Source organism: Thrips palmi, unplaced genomic scaffold (assembly GCF_012932325.1).
Source record: "Thrips palmi isolate BJ-2018 unplaced genomic scaffold, TpBJ-2018v1 HiC_scaffold_17, whole genome shotgun sequence".
NCBI classification, from domain to species: Eukaryota; Metazoa; Arthropoda; class Insecta; order Thysanoptera; family Thripidae; genus Thrips; species Thrips palmi.
Genome location: NW_023144626.1, coordinates 3860939 through 3880360, shown reverse-complemented (window position 1 = coordinate 3880360; position 19422 = coordinate 3860939). Strand labels below are relative to the sequence as shown.

The following is a 19422-nucleotide window of genomic DNA, read 5'->3' as shown; positions in this document are numbered from 1 at the left end:
GGGAAGACGTTGACCACAACGATTTTGGCTTTGACCGCAACGATTTTCCGACCAAGTTGGCTAAAAAATAGTCGAATTTCGGGAATTTGCTGATTTTGCTGACTTTGGGCGGCCACTGTGTCCAATCGAGTCGCTGTAAAAGGCTTCCCTTGACGTCCTAGTATTCTTAAGGCCCTACTCTTTCATGCCCTGTATCGGGAAGACGTTGACCACAACGATTTTGGCTTTGACCGCAACGATTTTCCGACCAAGTTGGTCAAAAAGTTGTCAAATCTCGGAAATTTGCTGATTTTGCTGACTTTGGGTGGCCACTGTGTCCAATCTAGTTGCCGTAAAAGGCTTCCCTCGACGCCCCAGTATTCTTAAGACCCTTCTCTTTCATGCCCTGTATCGGGAAGGCTATTGACCGCAACTAGTTTGGGAGCGGTAGCCTCACAAAGTTGGTCATGAAGGGTAAAAACATGATGATGATCGGGGGCCTTTTGCGGTCTTATCCGCTGGGGCCTTTTGGGGGCCAGTCCGAGCCTGGAGGCTGGTTTGATCTCGCAGCAAGTGGTGAAATTGGAGACGGGTCCAATGATTCTGTCACCAGGCCAAAGTGCAAAAAGCGGCCGTAAAAAAATAAAAAAGAGGCAGCACTAGTGGGTTCTCTCTTCCTGAAAACGGGGAAACGGCGGTGACCCTCTTTCCGTTTGTGCAGTGTATCCCCACCTGGAGCACTTCTGAGGTGACGCGCTTCCCCGGACGGGGAAAAGTAGGGCTTGTTTGGGTCGTCAGCGCAAACAGCTGCCGCCTCGGCCGCGCTCGGCCGCCTGGACGGCCGCCTGGAGCCTCCAGGCTGGAGGAGGAGGCCCTCCTGGAGCCCGAGGCTGCCCCAGGCCCTCGAGTCGAGGGTCAAGGCAAAAGGCTGCAGGGCCGCTGGGCCGCGCTTCCCACGAGCTGGCTTCGGACAAGCGCTCGATCACCTCAGCGCCTCGGATAGAACCATCAATTCCAGCACCGCCGTGGCCACGCCGCCATCCTCGCGCCCCGGCTGGCTCCGGACGGCGCGCGTCTCTCTCGCACTGCCCCGGGACGCGCCGTGAGTGCGAGAGACTGCCGGGTACGACGTGGACAGATGCGTCGCCCGCGATTTTTCATCTCGAGCGGCCGGCTCGGCGGCTCCTTTGCGTCCATGGACGGGTCCACCGTGACGCCCGGCCAGCTCCCGGCGTGCTCCCGGGCGCCGCGTGGAGGCTGGAGGCCCTATCTGGAGCTGGAACGAAATTCCAGGTGGTGGCACGCGGCACGGCTCAACAAGCATCGCGGGTTTCACAGTCACGTCTTCGCAGTGTACCGCCGAGACACGCACTCACTCAGGCCGGCGCACACATACGGTGCCGCACTCATCTAGCGCGGCCACCACCGCGCCGTTTCTGGAAGCCCTGAAATTGGCCGCTTGCAAAAGCCAGTGATTCTAACCAGTGTGTTCCTCGTGTTGCTCCGCAGGCGTGTCCATGGTGGACGGCCCATCATGAGCGGGCCCGCGAGCGGCCGCAGCCCGGGCCGCAGCAGAAAGGGCTCCCATGCCGGCTCGTACGTCGGCTCCCACGTGGGCTCCCACTCGGGGTCCCACGTGGGGTCGCAGAGCACGGTGTCGTCGGCGTGCCCGCGGTACGTGCTGCTCCGCCACTCGCTGGCGGTCACCCTGCGCCGCACCGGCTCCGTGCCCGGCGCCTCGGAGCCCTGCGGCGCCGTGGACAACGACTTCTGGATGTACGACAACGGCTACCTGCTCTTCCAGGTGAGTGTCGAGGTCGATCACCATCCTGGCTGTACCAGCCTCGAACAGCCTGTACCAGCCTGAAACAGCCTGGCTGGTCGATCACTGTGTGGTCCAGCCCGTAATGGTAATGGTAACGGATGGTAGGCAGCGCGGGGGCACGCGTGCTCGGCAGTGTTGCCTACCCAGAGGTTCGCAGGCGCTAAGTCCCCTTCCGCAGCAAACGAACGCGATGGTCGGTGAGCAATGAGGAAGCCTTGTCCACCTGCACACACACACCACACGCACGCACACACACACACACACCAGCCTTCTATACACACGCACGGACACTCGCTGGGCGCGGTGCGGGACGAGTGCATATAAAGTTTAGTCCAGTCGTTTAAGTGACAGGCTTGAATGGCCAATCAGCCAATTTGGCATGTTGTCGGGAACGTGCGCGCGCGCGCCAGCGTGTGTGTGTGTGCACTGTATTAGTGGCAGTGTGCGTGCAGAGTAAGCTGACAGCTAGTCGAACAGCCAGTGTGCTACCAGCCCCGCCCCGCCACCGCCGCCCCATGGGGAACCGCTCTCACTGGCCGTTGCTGACGCCGGAGACAGCAGTCCTGCCGACTGATTCCCAGAGCTGTGCGCCTCGGCTCTGTCTCTCTCGCCCGCTGCGGGGCGCCGCATGTGCCGCATGCGTGCGAGAGAGACGCGGCCGCGCATAAGGAAGCCGAAAGGGAAAATGGAGCGGCGGCGGCGGGGTCACTGCGCAGTCACTGCGCACGGCGGCGCACGGCGGCCACGGCGGCACGACGACGCGGCGTGACAAGGTGCAGATATTTATCCGCGATGGCGGCGCTCCTCACGCCCCAGTCCGATTCCGCGGCGCCGTCTCCCTCGCGCTCGTGGCGCGGGCCGCGGCGGTGCGAGAGGGAGCGGTACATTGTCAAACGAGCTGCCGGCCGGGACTTGCGTCGGTTACGTTGCCCGGCAGCCCCCGGCAGCCCTCGGCCGCGGCGCGGTCACGGCGGTCACGATCCAAATGTAATCAGCCCGACGCCTGGCGCGGCGCGGCGCGCGCCCCCCAATGTTGACCGCAAGCGATAGGCGTCGCGCTGTTCTGCGAGGTGTTCTGTTGTTGTCTGGCGACCCCTGACCCGACGCGGCCCGGCCTGGCCCGGCCCTGCGAGGCGGCGACACGGGGCGGGGGGCGGGCCGGGCCACCGCCTTGACTTTACGAGCGGGGCCAACTTTCCGTTCGACATGAAACGTTTGTTGTGCAGGGCAGGGTCGGCTCACCGAGGGCAGTGCGCCGCCTGTCTCTCTCGCACCCGTTGGCTCGCCCCAACAGCCCCGCGAGTGCGAGAGAGACAACTGTTGGGAATGAGCCGGCCGCGTGTGTGGAACGGGATGCAGGTTGCGGCCCTCGCGGCCCTTGCAGTGTGGTAACAGTCGTACGTTATTTCAAAACAATAATAAATAGAGGCGACCCGTGTATCGAGGGCGGCTGCTATCTCGCATTGGATCTTTACGCCGGCATCAGCGAGAGCACGACGGGGCGACGGCGGGGCGACGCGACCCCGCACCGCGCGGACGGGGGCAGACGTCCAGCGGGATTAACGTTACACAGTGGGCCAGGAGAACGGCGCCGCCGGCCAAAACTCTAGACGCGTTTTGAGCCTCATGACGATTGTGCATTGGGGAATCGGCGGTCTGCCTCGCCTCTCCTTTCCCCCGAAAGCTAGACGAAGGCCTGCCACTCTCGCTGCCGCTGCAGTCATTCGATACTGCCGCCGTGGCACCGTGGTGGCACCGCGAGAGGTCTCCAGTGTCGCCTCGCCTCGCCCGGCCGGTGACGAGCCGAGCCCAGCCAGCCGGGCCCTGCGCCGGACTCGTTGTGCCGAGTCGAACCGAGCCGAGCCGGGGCCGGGCCGGAGGCGGTGTCGTGACACATGTCAGGGTTACGTCAAATCAAGTCAGTCACTCCGCGCCGCCAGCGCTGACTCGCGGCCGAATACAATGAGAGAAGGGCGCCTCTGCAGGTGCATTCTCCGATGTGTGTGTGTGTCTGGCACACTGTCCGGGAAAAGTCTTTCTCCCTGTCAATCCTTATGAGGATCATTGCGTGGCGGTGGTGGTTAGGCAGACCGAGGTGACGGGGAGAGTTGGAAAGAGACGGAGTGGACCGAAAGCCAGCCAGCCTCTCTTGTGGTGAGTGAGGTTGCAGCAGAAGACGCGGCCGCGCTGCAGCGGTGACGTCGATACATGACGGACGGGGCGGCGGCGCGGGGCGGCGCGGGGCGCACGACGGCCGAGCATGCAAAGCAGAAACCACACCGCTATACACTGTTCCTTAATGTCTTGATTCGTTGTTCGTGTAGGGTGGGGCGCTTGCGATGGGTCAGCGGCAGCCGCGCCCCGCGTCAACTCTAGTAGTAGTAGTAGTATCGATTGCGCACTTCGAGTTCGGTTCCAGGCCGGATTACTCGATTTATTTCTGTAAAGTAAGTACAGATTTAGAATCAAAAATTATAAAAAAATTTAATTTTTTTTTTTTAATTTTAGAAAACACTTGAAACAAACCGTTTTGGTTATTTGTTCTGTCTGCAAACCCGTGCTGCTGGTATATGAAACGCCTGACTCAGTCGGACACCTTCAAAATAGCGATAGCGCGGCCAGGCCGACGCCGGCACTGGTTTTGTGCGTGGCTGAAGGGATGGCTGTCGATAAGGCGAATCTAAACCGCTTTCTCGGCGGACCGTCGCGCGCGCACACACACACACACACACACACACACACACACACACACACACACTGACTGCGAAGCTGCGAGAAGGGACCGCCCAGATGCTATCTATGATCCTGCAGTTTTGTTTGCGGGCAGCGAGGAGGAGGTGCCGCCAGTAGGGCCGCCCAGCCTGGGCCCGGACTGCTGCACTGGCAAGGCCCCGGCGAGGCCCCCGCTGCAGTGAATCAAAGTGGCCACACATTAAGTGCACTCTTTACGGCGCGCCTTTCTTTGGAACAGGTTCGGCGTATGTGCTTGTGAGTGTGCCTCTGTGTGTGTGTGTGTGTGTGTGTTGTGTGTGTGTGTGTGTGTGTAGCGCCCCGGCATGCAGGTGGGCCCGGCGTGAACCACCCGCTCCTGGAGGTAAGGCGATACTTGCGACGGTTTGTTACGCGAAGGACGAGGCTTGCGCTGGCCAGTGTGGCGGTTCGGTTTTTCTTTCAAATTAATCCCCGCTTGGCAGTGTCGAGTGTAGTGAAAGGAAGCGCGCTACAATGTGACTGCTGAGCGCGGCAGTTTCTCCTTGATTGCCGCTGGATGACCTGGACGACACGTTTACAGCGCCACTCTTTTTAGTGCATCCCCCGAAGCCGGACTTCCAGCTTCGTGTGCGACGGTGGGCGAAAGGCAAGTGCGACGCGGCCCGGGCGACACGCGCGGACTCCTGGACGTCCCGGTCGAGGGCATGATCTATGAGCGCGGCGTGGAGGGCGGGGCCGGCCCGGGCCTGCCGCCACTGGTTGCCGCGCCGCGTTTTGGCCGCGCTCTCTCGCACCGCCACGCAACGCGCCACGAGTGCGACGGAGAGGCGCCTCCGAGTTCGGAATCGTTCCGCGGCAGGGAGGGTCGATCGGGTCCGACGAGTTGATGACGGCGTGATTACGGCGCTGATGTATCTCTCTCTCTCCCTCGACGGACGGAAGTTGGAGTATATTGGTCGGTGGGCTCGCTGGTTCAGGTTACCGCGCGGCTTCCGTACCGATGTTGGTATAGTACTGCCGCCCCGCCCGTCGGAAGGAAAACAGTGGAGGCGCACACAGCGCCTGCTTCGGAGGCGCGTGCATTGTCGCGCACACACTCACTCTGAGGTGTGCAGAAGGGGGAGAAAGTAAAGTCTCCTCTTACACGATGCCAAACACCTCGCAGCTAATCTCTTTATACTGCGGGGATTAGAGCTTGAGATGTTCATCGGAGCAACAGCGCCCGTGTACACTGCCAACGCCATGCATTGCCCGAGCCTCCTCTACCAGCGCGCAGATTTGAATATATTGAAACTTGACTTTTTCGTTGCAGGGGTTCGTGGAGGCCAACGCGCGCTGCTTCTGGAGCGCCGCCCTGCTGGAGGCCATGAGGGAGCTGAGCTTCGAGGGCTACGTGTCGCCCGGCGTGCTGCTGGTGCGCGCGGGGGCGTGCGCGCTGGACGTGGTGCGCGCCGCCTGGGGCCGCCGCGTGCTCAAGCCGCCCCCCAACTACGTCATCGCGGACGTCGGTGAGTACACTGCAACACGCGCCAACCTTCGGCCGAATTTCCGTTGTAGGTAGCTGTCACGCCATGGACTTGACCGTCTAGCACTTTGTTTACCTCCTCGCGGAGCCGCTCCGCGTGCGCCGCGTCCTCGGTGTGTGCCTGGGTGGCTTTCTCGACCTTTACACGAAAGGGACCGACTCCCGTTCCGGCCGTCCCGGTCGTTCGTCGAACCGGTGAAAACACCAATACGGCACCCGGCGACGAATGTCGACTGTCCGGCCGGCGCGGCGGCCCTTTCAAAAGCCGCCCTTTTTAAATCGCCGCAATTAAGATTGCATTACGGCCGCTTGCGAAACGCGCGGAGCGGCAAAACGGATCGAAAAAAGTGATCAGGAGATAATGGAGCCGTGAAGCCGCGAAGCACACTTGGGCCATTCCATTCCATTCGCCGGGCAGCCTCGTGTGCAACAAATGCAGCCCATTTAATGAGCCCGGCTGTGTCACCTCTCACGAAACAAGGCTACTTTTTTCTCGGGCTTTATCCGTGTGCACGGCAGCGCGCAGTGGGCCAGAAGGCCGGTGGAGACGGCCAAAATTCTAGACACGTTTTGAGCTCCAGAGTCACTGAATGGGTCTCGAACTGAACGTGTGACCCCACCAATGGATTGCTCTCCGAACGAGGAATCCGTTGGTGGGTTCACACGCTCGCTCGGTTCAAAACCCATTTAGTGGCTCTGGAACTCAACACGCATCCAAAGCTTTGGCCGCTTCCACCGGTCTTCGGCCAAATCCACTGTGCAGCGCCCGGCAGCGTGTTCGCAGTCAGTCAACTTGTCCAGCCTGTCATGCCGGCAGACTCCACTACAGTGTATACACACAACACTTCCCATGCCCTACACCCACACACGCAGACGGACACACGAGGTGGTGGCACTCGCCGCCTGCTCTGCCGCCAGCGAAAGTACCGCTAACTTTTACCCACCAGTCATATGGACAGGGCAGACGTAAGTGTTACCGCCACTGCCGGACCGGCGCGACTGCCTGGCCGGTTTCGGCGCGCGGTGTCAATGCGACAAATGGCTTCTTTGCCTTAGCCGAACGTGCGCTGCCCACCCACGCCCTCGCATCCGCTACACTCTGCTGAGCGCAGGCCCGTGACGAAATTAAACATTAACAAGCAATGAGTGTGACTGCGGGCGTATGATGATCGTAACAATTATACATGTCCGGTTTAACGGTTTCAAATCGTACCCAACATTTCTAAAATTTTAAAAACGAAGTAAATTTCTTGGTTTTGTGGAAAATGAACTTTGCCAGGGTACGTTCGTTTTCTAACAACCCATTTGACGCCGCGGAGTACAGTATTGTCCGAGACCGCGGCGTCTGCCTTGCCTGCCTTTCTCGCGGACCGTGTCTGCCTGCCAGCCGGTCTGTCCGGCTGCCTGTCCGTCTGCACTGCAGCAGGTGCAGGCCTGCCCGGCCCGGCCATCTGGCAAGGTCGAGCGCAGAGCGCTGCTGCCTGCGAGGTCTCCGCGCACCCAACGGGCACCTTGTCCATCAGCAGGAAAGGGAAACTGAACTCGTTGGCTGCGGGCGTCGGCTTGCCCGCTTTTGCGCTTTTGTGTTCCAGTGTAGCGGACGAAAACGAAAGTGAAGCCGATAATTTTTGTTTCTGTTGCGCCGCTCGCTCGCTCGGCCATTCCGATGATGCCGGGCGCGTTTTTGCGGTGACGTGACGGGGACGGGCGGCTCGCTGTGTGTGCAGTGTAGCGACTGACTGACGACCAAATGGCTGCGCACACCTCTTAAGACGGCTGGGCGCGCGCCGCACTCCATTTCTCTCTAAAGCGCAAACGCGCGCGCCCGCACACTCACTCGCTCACACACACACACACAAACACACACACACAACACACACACACACACACACACACTCGTGCGTCGAGAATGAAAAGGAAAGGGGCCCTGTAAATCATACGCTCCTTTGCCGTTGGCGAGATGGGTGCCGTGCCGTGGCGTGCCTCGCGGGTCGGGGCGTCGTCACGTTTGCCATTGGGGTCCGAAGCTTGAGCCCCCCCGACGACGACGAGCACGGAGTGCGCACGCGTGGACGACGAGGATGAGTGCGGACGTCCAGGAAAGGGATCCGAAACGGTCCCTCTGTTACGAAGCACGCCGGGGCCTGTTAGAACGGAGGCCTCGCACTCCAAACCGGACGAACCCCGAAACTTGGAGCTCGGGCATGCAAATTTAGCTACGATGAAACAAGACAAAAAGTTACCTTTTGGTTTGCCTTTGTTGATTCTGCTTACCGGCCGCTAGGACTTGGCCTGCAGGCGGGGACACAGACACACGCGGACGTGATGCAATCTCAGGCGCCGATGGCATCTCGACGTCGCCCCTGCGTTTTCCCGGCGTGACGTGTCACGAACGCGTCATGTTGGCCGTGGGGCAACGCGGAGGCTGAATTGCCTTTTTTTAGCAAGGGCCCTCTACTTGGATCGGACCGAAGCCCAAAATCGGCGCGACACCGCCTGGACACCGTTTCAACTTTTCCTTTTTTTGGACGGTCTGAGTCGCAGAGGCAGCCGCGTCTCTCTGGCGCGGGATTTGGTTGAGTCAACAAAACGGCTAATTGGCTTTACGAATATTTATTTAGCGGCCATTGTTGGCGCCGGATGACAGGCGGACCTTTCACCAGTGACGGGGCGCGACGCGGCGCTATTCAGGGAAAAAGGGGGGGGGGGGCAGCACAAGCCCGCCCTGATCAGGCTGACTGCCGCGGCGCCCTGCGTCAAGTATGTCCCGTCCTGACGGCATCAACTTCACCTGTGTTGGCTTTTTCATATAAGAAGGCAAAATCCAAAAAAATAATTAAATTAGATGGCTTTCAAACTGGCTTAGCAAAGAGGTGATTTTGTTTTAAAAATTTTCAACAAAGAAACACAAGTTTGCATCCGCTTTGTTCTTTGCCGTCGCTGCGCGGCTGTGCCTCACCGAGATGACCCGCACCCGATGGCGTCGCTCTGCTTTCCTCCCTATCTACGTCGCGACGCCGTAAACTCCCCTGCGTGAGGCGTCGCGGTGCGTCACACACACACACACACACACACACACACACACACACACACGGCGGGAAAGCAAGGTGGTGGAGATGAAAGTGTGCAGCGTGATGACCCATCAATCGCATCTCTTTATAGTGCAACAGCGTGAAGCTCGTTGTGCTCTTCCTCGGCAGTGGCGGCAGGGCTTTCGTAGCAATTTGGTGCTGCTGGCCTATTGTTCCGGGATTTTATTTTTTTTCATTTTATTTTTATACTGCCTCTGACTGGCTTTCGGACGCTGTATTTTTTAAAATTTATTTTTACGGCTCACTCGACAGCAGCGACATGGAGGCGTGTGCCGCCACTGTTATCGGGTGCTTTAGATTTGTTCCGCGCGGTCCGCCCGATCGGCACGCCATCTAGCGGCGTCACGCCGCGGCTCCGCGCGCCGAGGGGTCACTGTGTCGAAAACGGGCAAGTTTGGTTTCGATGGCATTTATTAAATTTTTACCTCGCCTCCCTCTGCCACGGGAAAAAGGTTACCACCTTTGTAAAACTTGACTTCATGACCTAGAGAATAATAACTGGCAAACCAAATTGCGTTTCTTTCTTTTTTTTGTAGAGTGTACCCTGGAAATTGCCTGAGTGTTCCGCATAGGCGAGGGTGCTTAATTTTGATTGGAGTCGCCTCTTAAACCAACATGTGGCTAGAGGCGCTCTTCCCGGTGACGAGACGCGGCTCGCTGGGTGGTACGGTAGTACAGTAGTGCGTCGGTCCGCCTCGGCGAGCGCCTGCGGACTCGGCGATAGGCAGTCCAGCGCAACAGCCACGCGCGGCGGGCCGGCCCCTGCGAATAAAAAATGTGCAAGTGTTTCCCCCAAAGTCAATGACCGCGGCGTCATGAGAAATTGCCAAGAGCGTGCGCACCGTTGGTTCCTCTCCGGCCTGTGCCTCGGCGGCGTGCGGGGCCGTGCGGGGCCGGCTGCTGGATGTCACTGCGGCGTCGATTTTCCGGCTGCCAGTGCCGCCGGCACTCCAGCGGCTGCTCGCTGCCTCGTGACGCGCGGGTAACGGGTCGTCTGCAGGAACCACCCGAGTCGCTAGACAAAAACAAGAGCGTTATTGATGGCTACCGAGGTCATGAGGGGCGCGACGGAGACGTGCATCTCCAGCGCGTCGCTCCGTCTCTCTCGCACTCGCGGGCCGCAGGGGGTGTGCGAGAGAGACGCAGCGCGTCGTGTCGCGCCGTGCGGGCCGGTCACGCGCGTGCCGCGTGTGTCCGCATTGAAAGCTGACGCCCATAAAATGAAATGGGATCGCTTTGAGGTACATGATATTCTACGCTGTTGTCAACTGGACCGAATCTGCATGGGAGAATGTCGCCGGCGTGGCCGGGGCGTGGCGGGGCGTGGCGCTCGTGCGGGAGGCAGGCCTGCAGGACGGAGAGGGCCGCGGCGGCCGCGGTGCGCGATCTCTGGCGGCCTCCGCATCCGGCCTGCCATCGCGATCCTGGCCGGGCTGCCCTGGCCGGGTCGCCCTGGCCGCCCTGCGTCGCGCCGCGGCGGCAAAGGAGGTTTAAAAATAAGCGGCGCTGTTTTGCCGCCGCGAGCGCTAATGACACGGCGCTGTCAGCACTCCGCCGATCCACTGAAAAATGGATAAGCAAATGGGGGGAATGTGCGTCGCCGGTTCTTCTCGGTGTGTGTGTGTGTGTGTGTGTGTGTGTGGTCTGTCTGTCCGGGTTCCGCGTGTTGTGTTTCGCTGCTCACGGCGTGGCCGCTGGTTGCAGGTGACATCGAGGACTGCCTGGTGGTGGCGGTGCCGCAGAGCCAGTTCACGCCGCTGCCCGAGGCGCTGTGCTGGGTCATCCTGGAGCTGACGTCGACGGGGCAGGCGGCCGTGCTGCCCGCCATCCTGCGCGCGCTGCCCAGGGCCTTCCCGGCCATGACGCAGCCCGAGGCCGAGGTGGTGTACGACGCCCTGGCCAAGCTGTCCACCGACCGCAAGGTGAGTAGACTTTTGGGGGCGGCTGGGCAGTCCGCGGCCATGCCATACGATACGGCGTAGGCATCATTTTCGGCGAGCCGCGTGACCGGCCAAGCGTGGTGGCTGCGCCGCGCTCCGTCTCGAGGACCACGAGCACGAGGGAGGCAGAGCGACGAAGACGAAGGCGCTGTTCACCGAGTCGCAGCCCTGCGGCGCCGTGCGGCGGGTGCGGCTGCCGTGCGCTAGGCCCGACACGGAAGATGATACATTTATTAATATTCAAGGGGCGGGAACCTTGAGCCGAGCAGCCTCACCGTAAAAATGGCCTGAGCCACCAGCACGCTCGCTGTGGCCTTTGGCTGCCTCTGGCGGCTTCCTGGTGTAGTGGCCGAGGCGGCCGGCACGGGGGGCGTGCGTCCGTCCGGACAGGTGCTGCCCCAGTGGTGCCTCTGCCCGCCGCTGCCAGCCTAGACTCATTCCGAGAGTCGTCGCTCTGTCTCTCTCGCACTCACTCTTGTCCAGGTGCGAGAGAGACAGCAACGAAGAAGACTCTCGGAAGCAGTCTGCTGCCGGTGTCAGTTTCATTTTCGTGCCCGTTGCTCCGTCGCTGCGGTTGCGGGGGAGCGGCAAGCCCGTCGCTGGCGGGGCACGGCGCGGCCACGGCACTGTGGCCTGGGAGACCCACTTCGGGACACGTTTCGAGCACCACGACATTCAAATGTGACTCGTATCGAACTCGTGGTGGGGCCAGAGGACTCCTCTCTCCAAGAATAATCCATTGGTATGGCCATAACGTTTGATTCTGCTTTGTTAACATTAATGAAGGGCTCAGCCACAGCTCTGTGGCGGCTCGTTGGCCGTCACCGAGGTGGCCGTCGTCAAGGTGGCCCGCGAGAGGCTGGGGGTGGAGGCCACCTTTGTTTGCGGTGGAGTGGCTCCGCCAGGACAAGCTTTGTGGCGCGGGGCACGCGGGCACGCACGGTGCGCTCAATGGGCTGGGTCGTCCCATTAGGCTGCCTGTATCCGCGGCCAGGTGGCGGGGCGGGGCGGGGCCGCGGTAAAGTGGGGCCAAATTTTGTTTACCACAAAAGGGCCGCATTAGTTGGGAGTCGTGACTCTGAAAAGGGGCCACTTGACGGCATTGTCATCGCGGCGTGGCGGCAAGGCAGCGCGGCCGGCAGGCAGTGCGTCTTCGGCAGGTAATTGCCGCACCCCTTGGACGCGCAGCGCCACTGCCCGGCCTGTCCAGTCCATTGGAACCTCGTTAGACGGTCGTTGCAATTAAATCGACTTGGTTTCTTAAATTGGTTTTTGGGTCAGTATTTTCCTATTTTTACAGATGCCTTTCCCTCAAAGTTCCACAGGAAGCACCGGCGAAGGTTTAGGCTTGGCGGACGCCGGCTGGGTGTTGCAGTGTTGTGGGTTTGGCGGGGTCATCATCTTGCAGCTCGCGAGCCATCCTCGGAGGAGTCCCACGCCCCCGCGCGCCGCGCAAGGTGCTGCAGTCGGATTCCGAAGACTGTGAACTCGGTCTCTCTGTCTCTCTCGCTCTCGTGAGGGGCAGGGGCGCGAAAGAGGGAGAGACAAACCGACAAAAGCCGAGTTCTCTGCCTGCAGGCGACTTAATTAGCAGCGGGAAGTCCCACACAAGGGAAGCGCGCCCAGAACCAGAGTGGCGCACGACGCCGGCTAAGCAGCGGGGCAGCGCGAGAAGTCGGTTATCGGGCGAGGCTGCTGAGCGCCAAGCTGGCCGGGCGGACCGCGGTCTAGGCCCGGGCATGCCGGTGACGGGCTCCGCGCCACCCAGGACGACGCAGGACGACCCGGCACGGTGGCGGCTGTGCGATGAGGCGGCCGCCTCGCCCCGCCCCATCACTATTAGCGGAGAAAATTGAACAAGTCTATCCCCTTGGCATCGCCGGGCCTGGCCCGGGGCCCTGCACGCCACACGCCACACTGTCTCGCCGCCGCAGTGGCGCAGTCCACTCGCCTCGCTGCCGGCCGCGCCTCTCCCCCTCACCGCCGGGGCCTTACCTTTCCCGGCTTCGCCGACCGCCGCATCGCTGGGTCCTGTCGTAAGGCCGAATTACCCTAGAGTAGGCGGTGGCTGCCGGCAGCTGCAAGAAATGCATCCCAAGAACACGTCTCTATCCCAACAGCATGCTCTTTGGATTAATAGTCGAAAACGGCCCTCTCCGCCGTTAAAAGTGATTAACACAGTAGCTTATCCGGCTCCAGCGTCCCTGGATGAAACCTTTGTGAGCCCGGTCGAAGGCGACTTGACGGCCTTCCCCGCGTTCGGCGCGCGTGACTGCGTGACCGCGCGACCGACACCGGCGACGCAAAGGACAGCAGCCAGCATGAGGCACTGCCGCGCGCCATTCTGTTGTTAATTACCAACTCACAAGTGTTGCCAACCCCCGCGGCTCGAACGACGCTTGTCACTGGGTGCGATTTGTGCGCGACTGGCGCGCGAAGCCGCGGCGGGGAAAGCAGTGCCTACACTACAATGCCGCGGTGACCTCGGCGGGGCAGTACAAGGCAGTGCCGGGCGGCACGAACACGGCCAGTGTGTGTCCCGACTCGCAGCGCATGTTAGTTAGCAAAGGTTAACGCGAGCCTTTCTTCGCTGTTAATCAAGCGGCGCCGTTATACACACCTCGGTCATTAATCTGGAAACGATGGCAAAGTGGCGATGCGAGGCAATAAAAGCGATCCGGCATTATGGCCGGCCGGTGGGTCGGCGGCGCTATCCGATGACTCCATCGCCGGGGCCTTCTTTGTGGCGGTCGCGTGCGACGCGGTGCGAAGCGGTGCGAAGCGTGAACCGCGGCGAGGCGCGGGCAGAGCCTCATTGACTGCGACATGCAGAATGCCACTTTCTTCGTGCGAATTATGTGGTTTGGATTACGAGTAGTGGTCGGCGGGGCCGCGGGGCGCGGCGAGGCGCTCAAGCGTGCGAGGCGAAGGGCTTTGAAAGGGAAAGACGAGATGAAGATAGGCATTACGGCGATGGGGATAACCCCGCGTGGTGACGCGTGCGCGCCGCCCCGGCCAGCGGCCCCGGCCAGCGCCACCCTAACGACACCGTGATTACGACGGTGATGTCCGCGTTCGGGACGCCGCCGTGCCGTCTCGCGGACACTAATTGAAGAAAAGCCATTAATTTTTCCGGGCGGTGGCTGCGGGCCGCGCGTGGCCGGGCAGCGCGCGGCAGCGCGGTGCTGTCGGACCGTCACTTAACTGGGCGAGGTGGTTGTTGATTGAGAGTGCCGCCGCGGGCCGCGGTCGCTCCACTGTGCGCGTGCCTGCTTTTGATCCGCCGAGAGCGAACAGCCATCGATCTCATGACAGCCCGGGATCAATTACCGGTTTTTCCCTTCTCGAATTACCGATTTTTTCCCCTTCCGCAGGTGTACCAGACGGCGCGCGGATACTTCCTGGTGACGCCGGAGACGCGGCGCCGGCTCGCCTCGATGCAGTCCCCCAGCGCGGCCACGCAGCGCCGAGGCCGCCGCTCCATGCTGCTGTCCACGGACGAGGCCCTCGTCATGGTGCACGGCGACATGCAGACGGAGCGCGACGGCCACCGCACGCACCAGTGCGTCCAGACCAACCTGGCCGACGTCATCTGCGGAGGTCAGCGCAGCGCGAGGGCCGCGGCCGTGGAGGCCGCCAAGGCCGCCGAGTGCAATGTTTACGTTAACGGCGACCGTGACACTGGTGATAGCGTGTCGCGGAACTTGACAATGACGACACTGGCTTCTGAATCTGGACTTACACTGTACCGCTTCTCACACAGCCGTCTGCCTGCCAGGTAACCCCGAGGACAAGGTGCTGTACGCGCGGGACCGCGGCGTGGAGGACCGCGTGCTGGAGCGCCGCCACTCGCTGCGCCTGTCGACGCGCCTCGGCCAGGCCCTGCAGCGCGCCGGCTCGCTGCGGTCCCTGCCGCCGCGGCCGCCGCCCACCCCGCCGTCCACGCCGCCCAGCCCGGAGAGTAAGTGCAGCTCTGTCTCTGTCGCACCCACGGGGCGCCCCCTGGGGGTGAGAGAGAGACAGAAGCCCCGCGGGGGGGAAACGGGCCGGCCGATTCCGAAGAGAGTTCTCTTTCTCGCACTCGCACCCCTGCGGGCCGCGGGGCCGTGGGTGCGACGGAGATAGAGCGACCAGACGAGCCTTCGGAATCGGTCGGCAGTTTCCCCGCCGCGGGTCCGGCCGTCCGGCGGCGCAAACTGCAGGTCATCGCGGCGTGCTCGCTCGACTCAACATTCACCTCGGACGTGCCCCTTTGCAGAGAAACAGTCGCTGCTGTCGCGACTCTTCCGCCGCTCCGGACGCCCCCGCGGCCCCCGCGGCCGCCGCGGACAGTCCGCCCCGCCGGGACACACGCCGTCGGCGCGCTCGCACAGCCCCAACCCGCAGATCAGGACGTTCTCGGCGCAGTTTCCCAACGACGACGACGACGTGGAGAGGCACCCCGCCGACTGGTTCAACCCGGGCGTGACATCGCTCACGTCGGTGGCCACGCAGACACAGCCACCCGCGCCCGCCAGTGCCTCCAGCGCGCACAGCTCACCTGCCGTGTCCAGGGTACGTACCGCGTGCGCGTCAGCGCGACAGAGATGGGGTTGGTGGATTCGGTGGGAGGGAGAGAGACGGCCCGCGCGGCGTCGACCCGCCCGTGCGTTAAGGTCTCCATGGAGTCTCTGCAGCGCGGAGTAGCGCCGCGCGTGCGGTACGTTGGGCTGCCTACGCGCCCGTCTGCAGGGGCTACACTGCGATGTGGATGGTGGACCGTCTGACGTGGTAACTTGTTTTTGCAGTGGGCGTCCCCCAGCGTGCCCAGGGCGTCCACGCTGCCCCGCAGCCTGTCCCGGGGCTCCCCTCGGCGCGCCCGCCGCCTCAGCGATTCGCTGGGCCTGAGCGTGAGCAGGGCGGCCAGCCCCGCGAGCCACGGCGGCAGCCTCGGGGGCAGCCTGGCACCCACCGCGTCGTCCATGCCCCCCGCCAGCCTGTGCCCCAGTCCCAGCCCCAGCCTGTGCCCGAGCCTCAGCCCCTCCAAGTGCGTCGGCAAGCTGCAGACCGTGCGCAAAACGTCGCCGTCCAACACGCTGCTGTCCTGCGCGTCGAGCCGGGCGAGCCGCGCCAGCGCAGCCAGCAGGGCCAGCGCCTCCACCTCGGGCATGAGCAAGGCCTCCTCCGGGTACAACTCGTCCGGGACCCGCAGCGGGTCGCCCACCACCTCGGCCACGACGGTGACGACCACCGCGGGGACGCGACGGTCGCTGCCGACGCCCACCAAGAGCCCCTTCACGTCGCTGGTGAGTGTTCGTTTTATTCACGGGCTGCCACTGCAGGTACGCTGATGATCAGAAATGAACCCCGTGGCCTGTTGCCGCCGTTTGCGTTTTGTTTCGTTGCCAACAACTCTCTTTGCGAAGCTAATCGAATCGTGCTCCCCTCGTGGCCCTTGCCGCCACCGCCTGCGCCGCCTCGCGCGGGCTGACCCCCTTGTGACCCTAGCAGTGTGCCTGCTCCCCGAGACTCTCCGGGTCCGGGGCTTAGCTCTCGGCCAGTGGCCTCCCTCCCTCGCCTTTCTAATTAGCGCCGCGAGCCGTGAGCCTCGGAGTCCGGCTGGCACTTTCTTTATAAAGACACTGGCGTGCCTGACCCCCGCCTCATCTGCGATCGCACACCGTGTTGCAGGGCTCGCCGTCCGGCCGGAACTCCACCACGACGACGGCCACCATCAACGGCGGCAACACCAAGATCTACGTGCAGCAGCACAACGCGCCCGTGCGCTCCGTCATCACGATCGAGAACAGGTCCTCGGGCGAGCACACGGTGGTGACGCGCCGCGGCGGCATCCTGGAGACCAGCTTCGACCGCGCCGTGCCCAAGAGCAGCAGCAGCGTCGCTGGCGGTGGCGGCGGTGGCGGCGGTGGCGGCGCGCCCGTCCTGGACGCGGTCACGACCCTCACGCCCGCCGTCTCGCCCGGCGCCTCCCCCGCCTCGGACCCCGAGTACTCGCACAACAAGATCAACAACCACAACCTGAGCGGCAAGCTGCACCCCGTGACGTCGTCGTCGTCCTCAACAGCGTCGTCCGAGGAGTCACTTACCTCCGCGGGCTCGCTCGTCACCAAGGAGGCGAAGGACGCTGCCGAGATGAACAACATCCGCAAGCTGTCGCTCACGGCGCCCGCACCGGGGTTCCTGCGGGAGAGCCTCAGCTACAAGAACATCCTGAAGGAGGTGCAGAACTACACGGGCGGGCAGACTCAGCAGCAGGCCCAGCCCGCCAGTCCGTACGCCAGCCTCTCCGACCTGTCCGTGCACTGCAAGTCGCTGGCGGCGCAGCGCATCCTGTCGGGCGTGAGCATCAACTCCATCGACACCCTGGTCGAGGTGAACATGGCCGCCAGCGTGGCCAGCGGCATGGCCGCCGACAAGAAGACCAACTGCGACGTGACCATCCGCACCGACTTCGGCATGGTGTGAGCGGTGGCCTGCAGGCCTGCACCATGGCCACAGCAAATCAAAGTAATTGTTATTTCGTGAATTTCCGACGCGTTCGCCTTGTGGCCCGCGCGGATCGAAACGTACTTATTCGTGCCATAGGCCGGTCATAGGCCAGGTGCCTGCATAGCCTGCATGTCTCCGGCCACCGGCGACGCCGTGTCCTCTTCTCGTGCCTTTCCTCCTCCTCCTCTATCCCTTCCCTCTCTTTCTCTCTCTCTCTCTCTCTCTCTCTCTCTCTCTCTCTCTCTCTCTCTCTCTCTCTCTCTCCTTGGAGTGCTCGGGGGGCGTTCTCTCGAACGGTAGCAGTGACTCGAGTCCGGACACCGACGACTCGTCCCGGTTTCAGGGTGCCCAGTCTCGCTGACGACGATAGTACGGTACTTGGCGACGCGCACCTGGCTAGCCGCAAATCTGAGTTTCAGAACCTAGTTGCCGCTTGCGGAACTCTCGTCGTTTGCGAGATGGATTTTGTCACCCGAAATCCGATGTCTCGTCGGGTTGCGGACTTTGGGCTCACCATGTAGTTGGGGTCTTTGCGATCTTTCGAAGCGAAAGCTGCGTGGAAGACCAGCGGAAGGGTGTCTTGTCTGCTTCGCCTTTTCTTTGCTGTGCCAACCAACCACGTCCGTCCAGACAAAACGACAATCAACGACAAAAATAATGCGAAAGGATCTGTTGCAATGATTTATTGATATTTCATGTGCCTTATTTAAATCCTATTCAATTTGACTTTTGACAAAAAAAAATTTGTAATTTATATGTTGCATTTAATGTGTACTGTAATGTGATAGTAGAAGTTGATCTAGCATAGCAGTAAGATTCGTGTACCTTAAAAACTTTGGTTTAAAAAGAATTTTTTTACTGTCGTTCAAAATGTAAATTAATGTTATCTTGAAACCGAAACGACCTTTCTCAACTTCTTAACGCGAGGAAGGTTTTAGTATGAAGTGTAAAATCCCATTACTTTCCAGTGGGGGAGTCAAATGGTGATATTACAGCCAAAAAGCGTGTTCCATTCTGCTTATTTCTTCACTTGACCAGCATAAAAACAGCTTTTCCTCCCGCGGTTTTTCGTATAAGATGTGTACATAGTTGTGTTAATGTTGAAATGCTGTCAGTTTGTGCTGAACGTATGAGTGCACCTCATGTTTGCTTTGTGCTCCCCTTTCCGAACGGTTAAATCGAAACAAGTTCTAAGATCAGTATCTCGTGTGTGTGTGTTTAATCTTGAAGGTTTTTATTTTTTTAAACCTTGTGAAACATACTTGATTAGATTGAGGCTTCGATTTTTCTTTGTCATGGAATAAATGATTTTTATTGTTTTGACCCGCCCGTGGATATATTTTCAAAAAATGTATATACACCATCCACAAAACTGTAAATTATACGCTCCATATGGATTTGTGTTTTACGATTGTTTTGTGAGAATCTCGTCAGCATGTTTTATTTTGTGAATAACATGTAATAAAAGCCACTAACGTAGCCTGGCCGTATTTCATTTTCTTTATGTCCACTCTTAAGTGTCCCGATGTGAACGTCTGGCCGTTGTCTGTCGCGCCGGTGAAGTCTCTCGGTGCGGGAGTAGCCACGCGGACAGGCCGAGAGTCTCGCAGGCGAGGAGTAGCGCCGCGCGGCGCGGCAAGGGGTATCGACGCTGTGGCAGGGGTGACGGGAGGGCAAGGAGCGCTGCTTGCGGGCGGCGGGCAAGCCCACGGGCAGCCACATGGAAACAGCCTTGCGAATCCTGGACACCAGCGTCTTTCAGCTTTCAGGAACTCAGATTTTCACCAGCAGCACCACGGCAACCAGGGTGCGCCACTGCGTCGACTCGTGCTGTGGTGTTTCCAATCGCACGACGCATGG

At 61.0% G+C, this 19422-nt stretch overlaps 1 protein-coding gene across 1 annotated transcript in view; it reads left to right on the top strand.

The window, feature by feature from the left end:
- The window catches only part of LOC117643954 (mucin-5AC), a 72835-nt gene extending 53794 nt beyond the window's left edge, over positions 1–19041 (top strand). Inside the window, exons 2-10 of the mRNA XM_034383140.1 lie at positions 1489–1783; positions 5829–6024; positions 10838–11055; positions 14448–14673; positions 14852–14952; positions 15010–15034; positions 15332–15627; positions 15861–16358; positions 16744–19041. Of these exons, the coding sequence (XP_034239031.1) occupies positions 1514–1783; positions 5829–6024; positions 10838–11055; positions 14448–14673; positions 14852–14952; positions 15010–15034; positions 15332–15627; positions 15861–16358; positions 16744–17538 (2625 nt within the window). The 5' untranslated portion in view covers positions 1489–1513 and the 3' untranslated portion in view covers positions 17539–19041. The remainder of the gene's footprint in view (positions 1–1488; positions 1784–5828; positions 6025–10837; positions 11056–14447; positions 14674–14851; positions 14953–15009; positions 15035–15331; positions 15628–15860; positions 16359–16743) is intronic.
- The last annotated feature ends 381 nt before the right edge of the window (positions 19042–19422 follow it).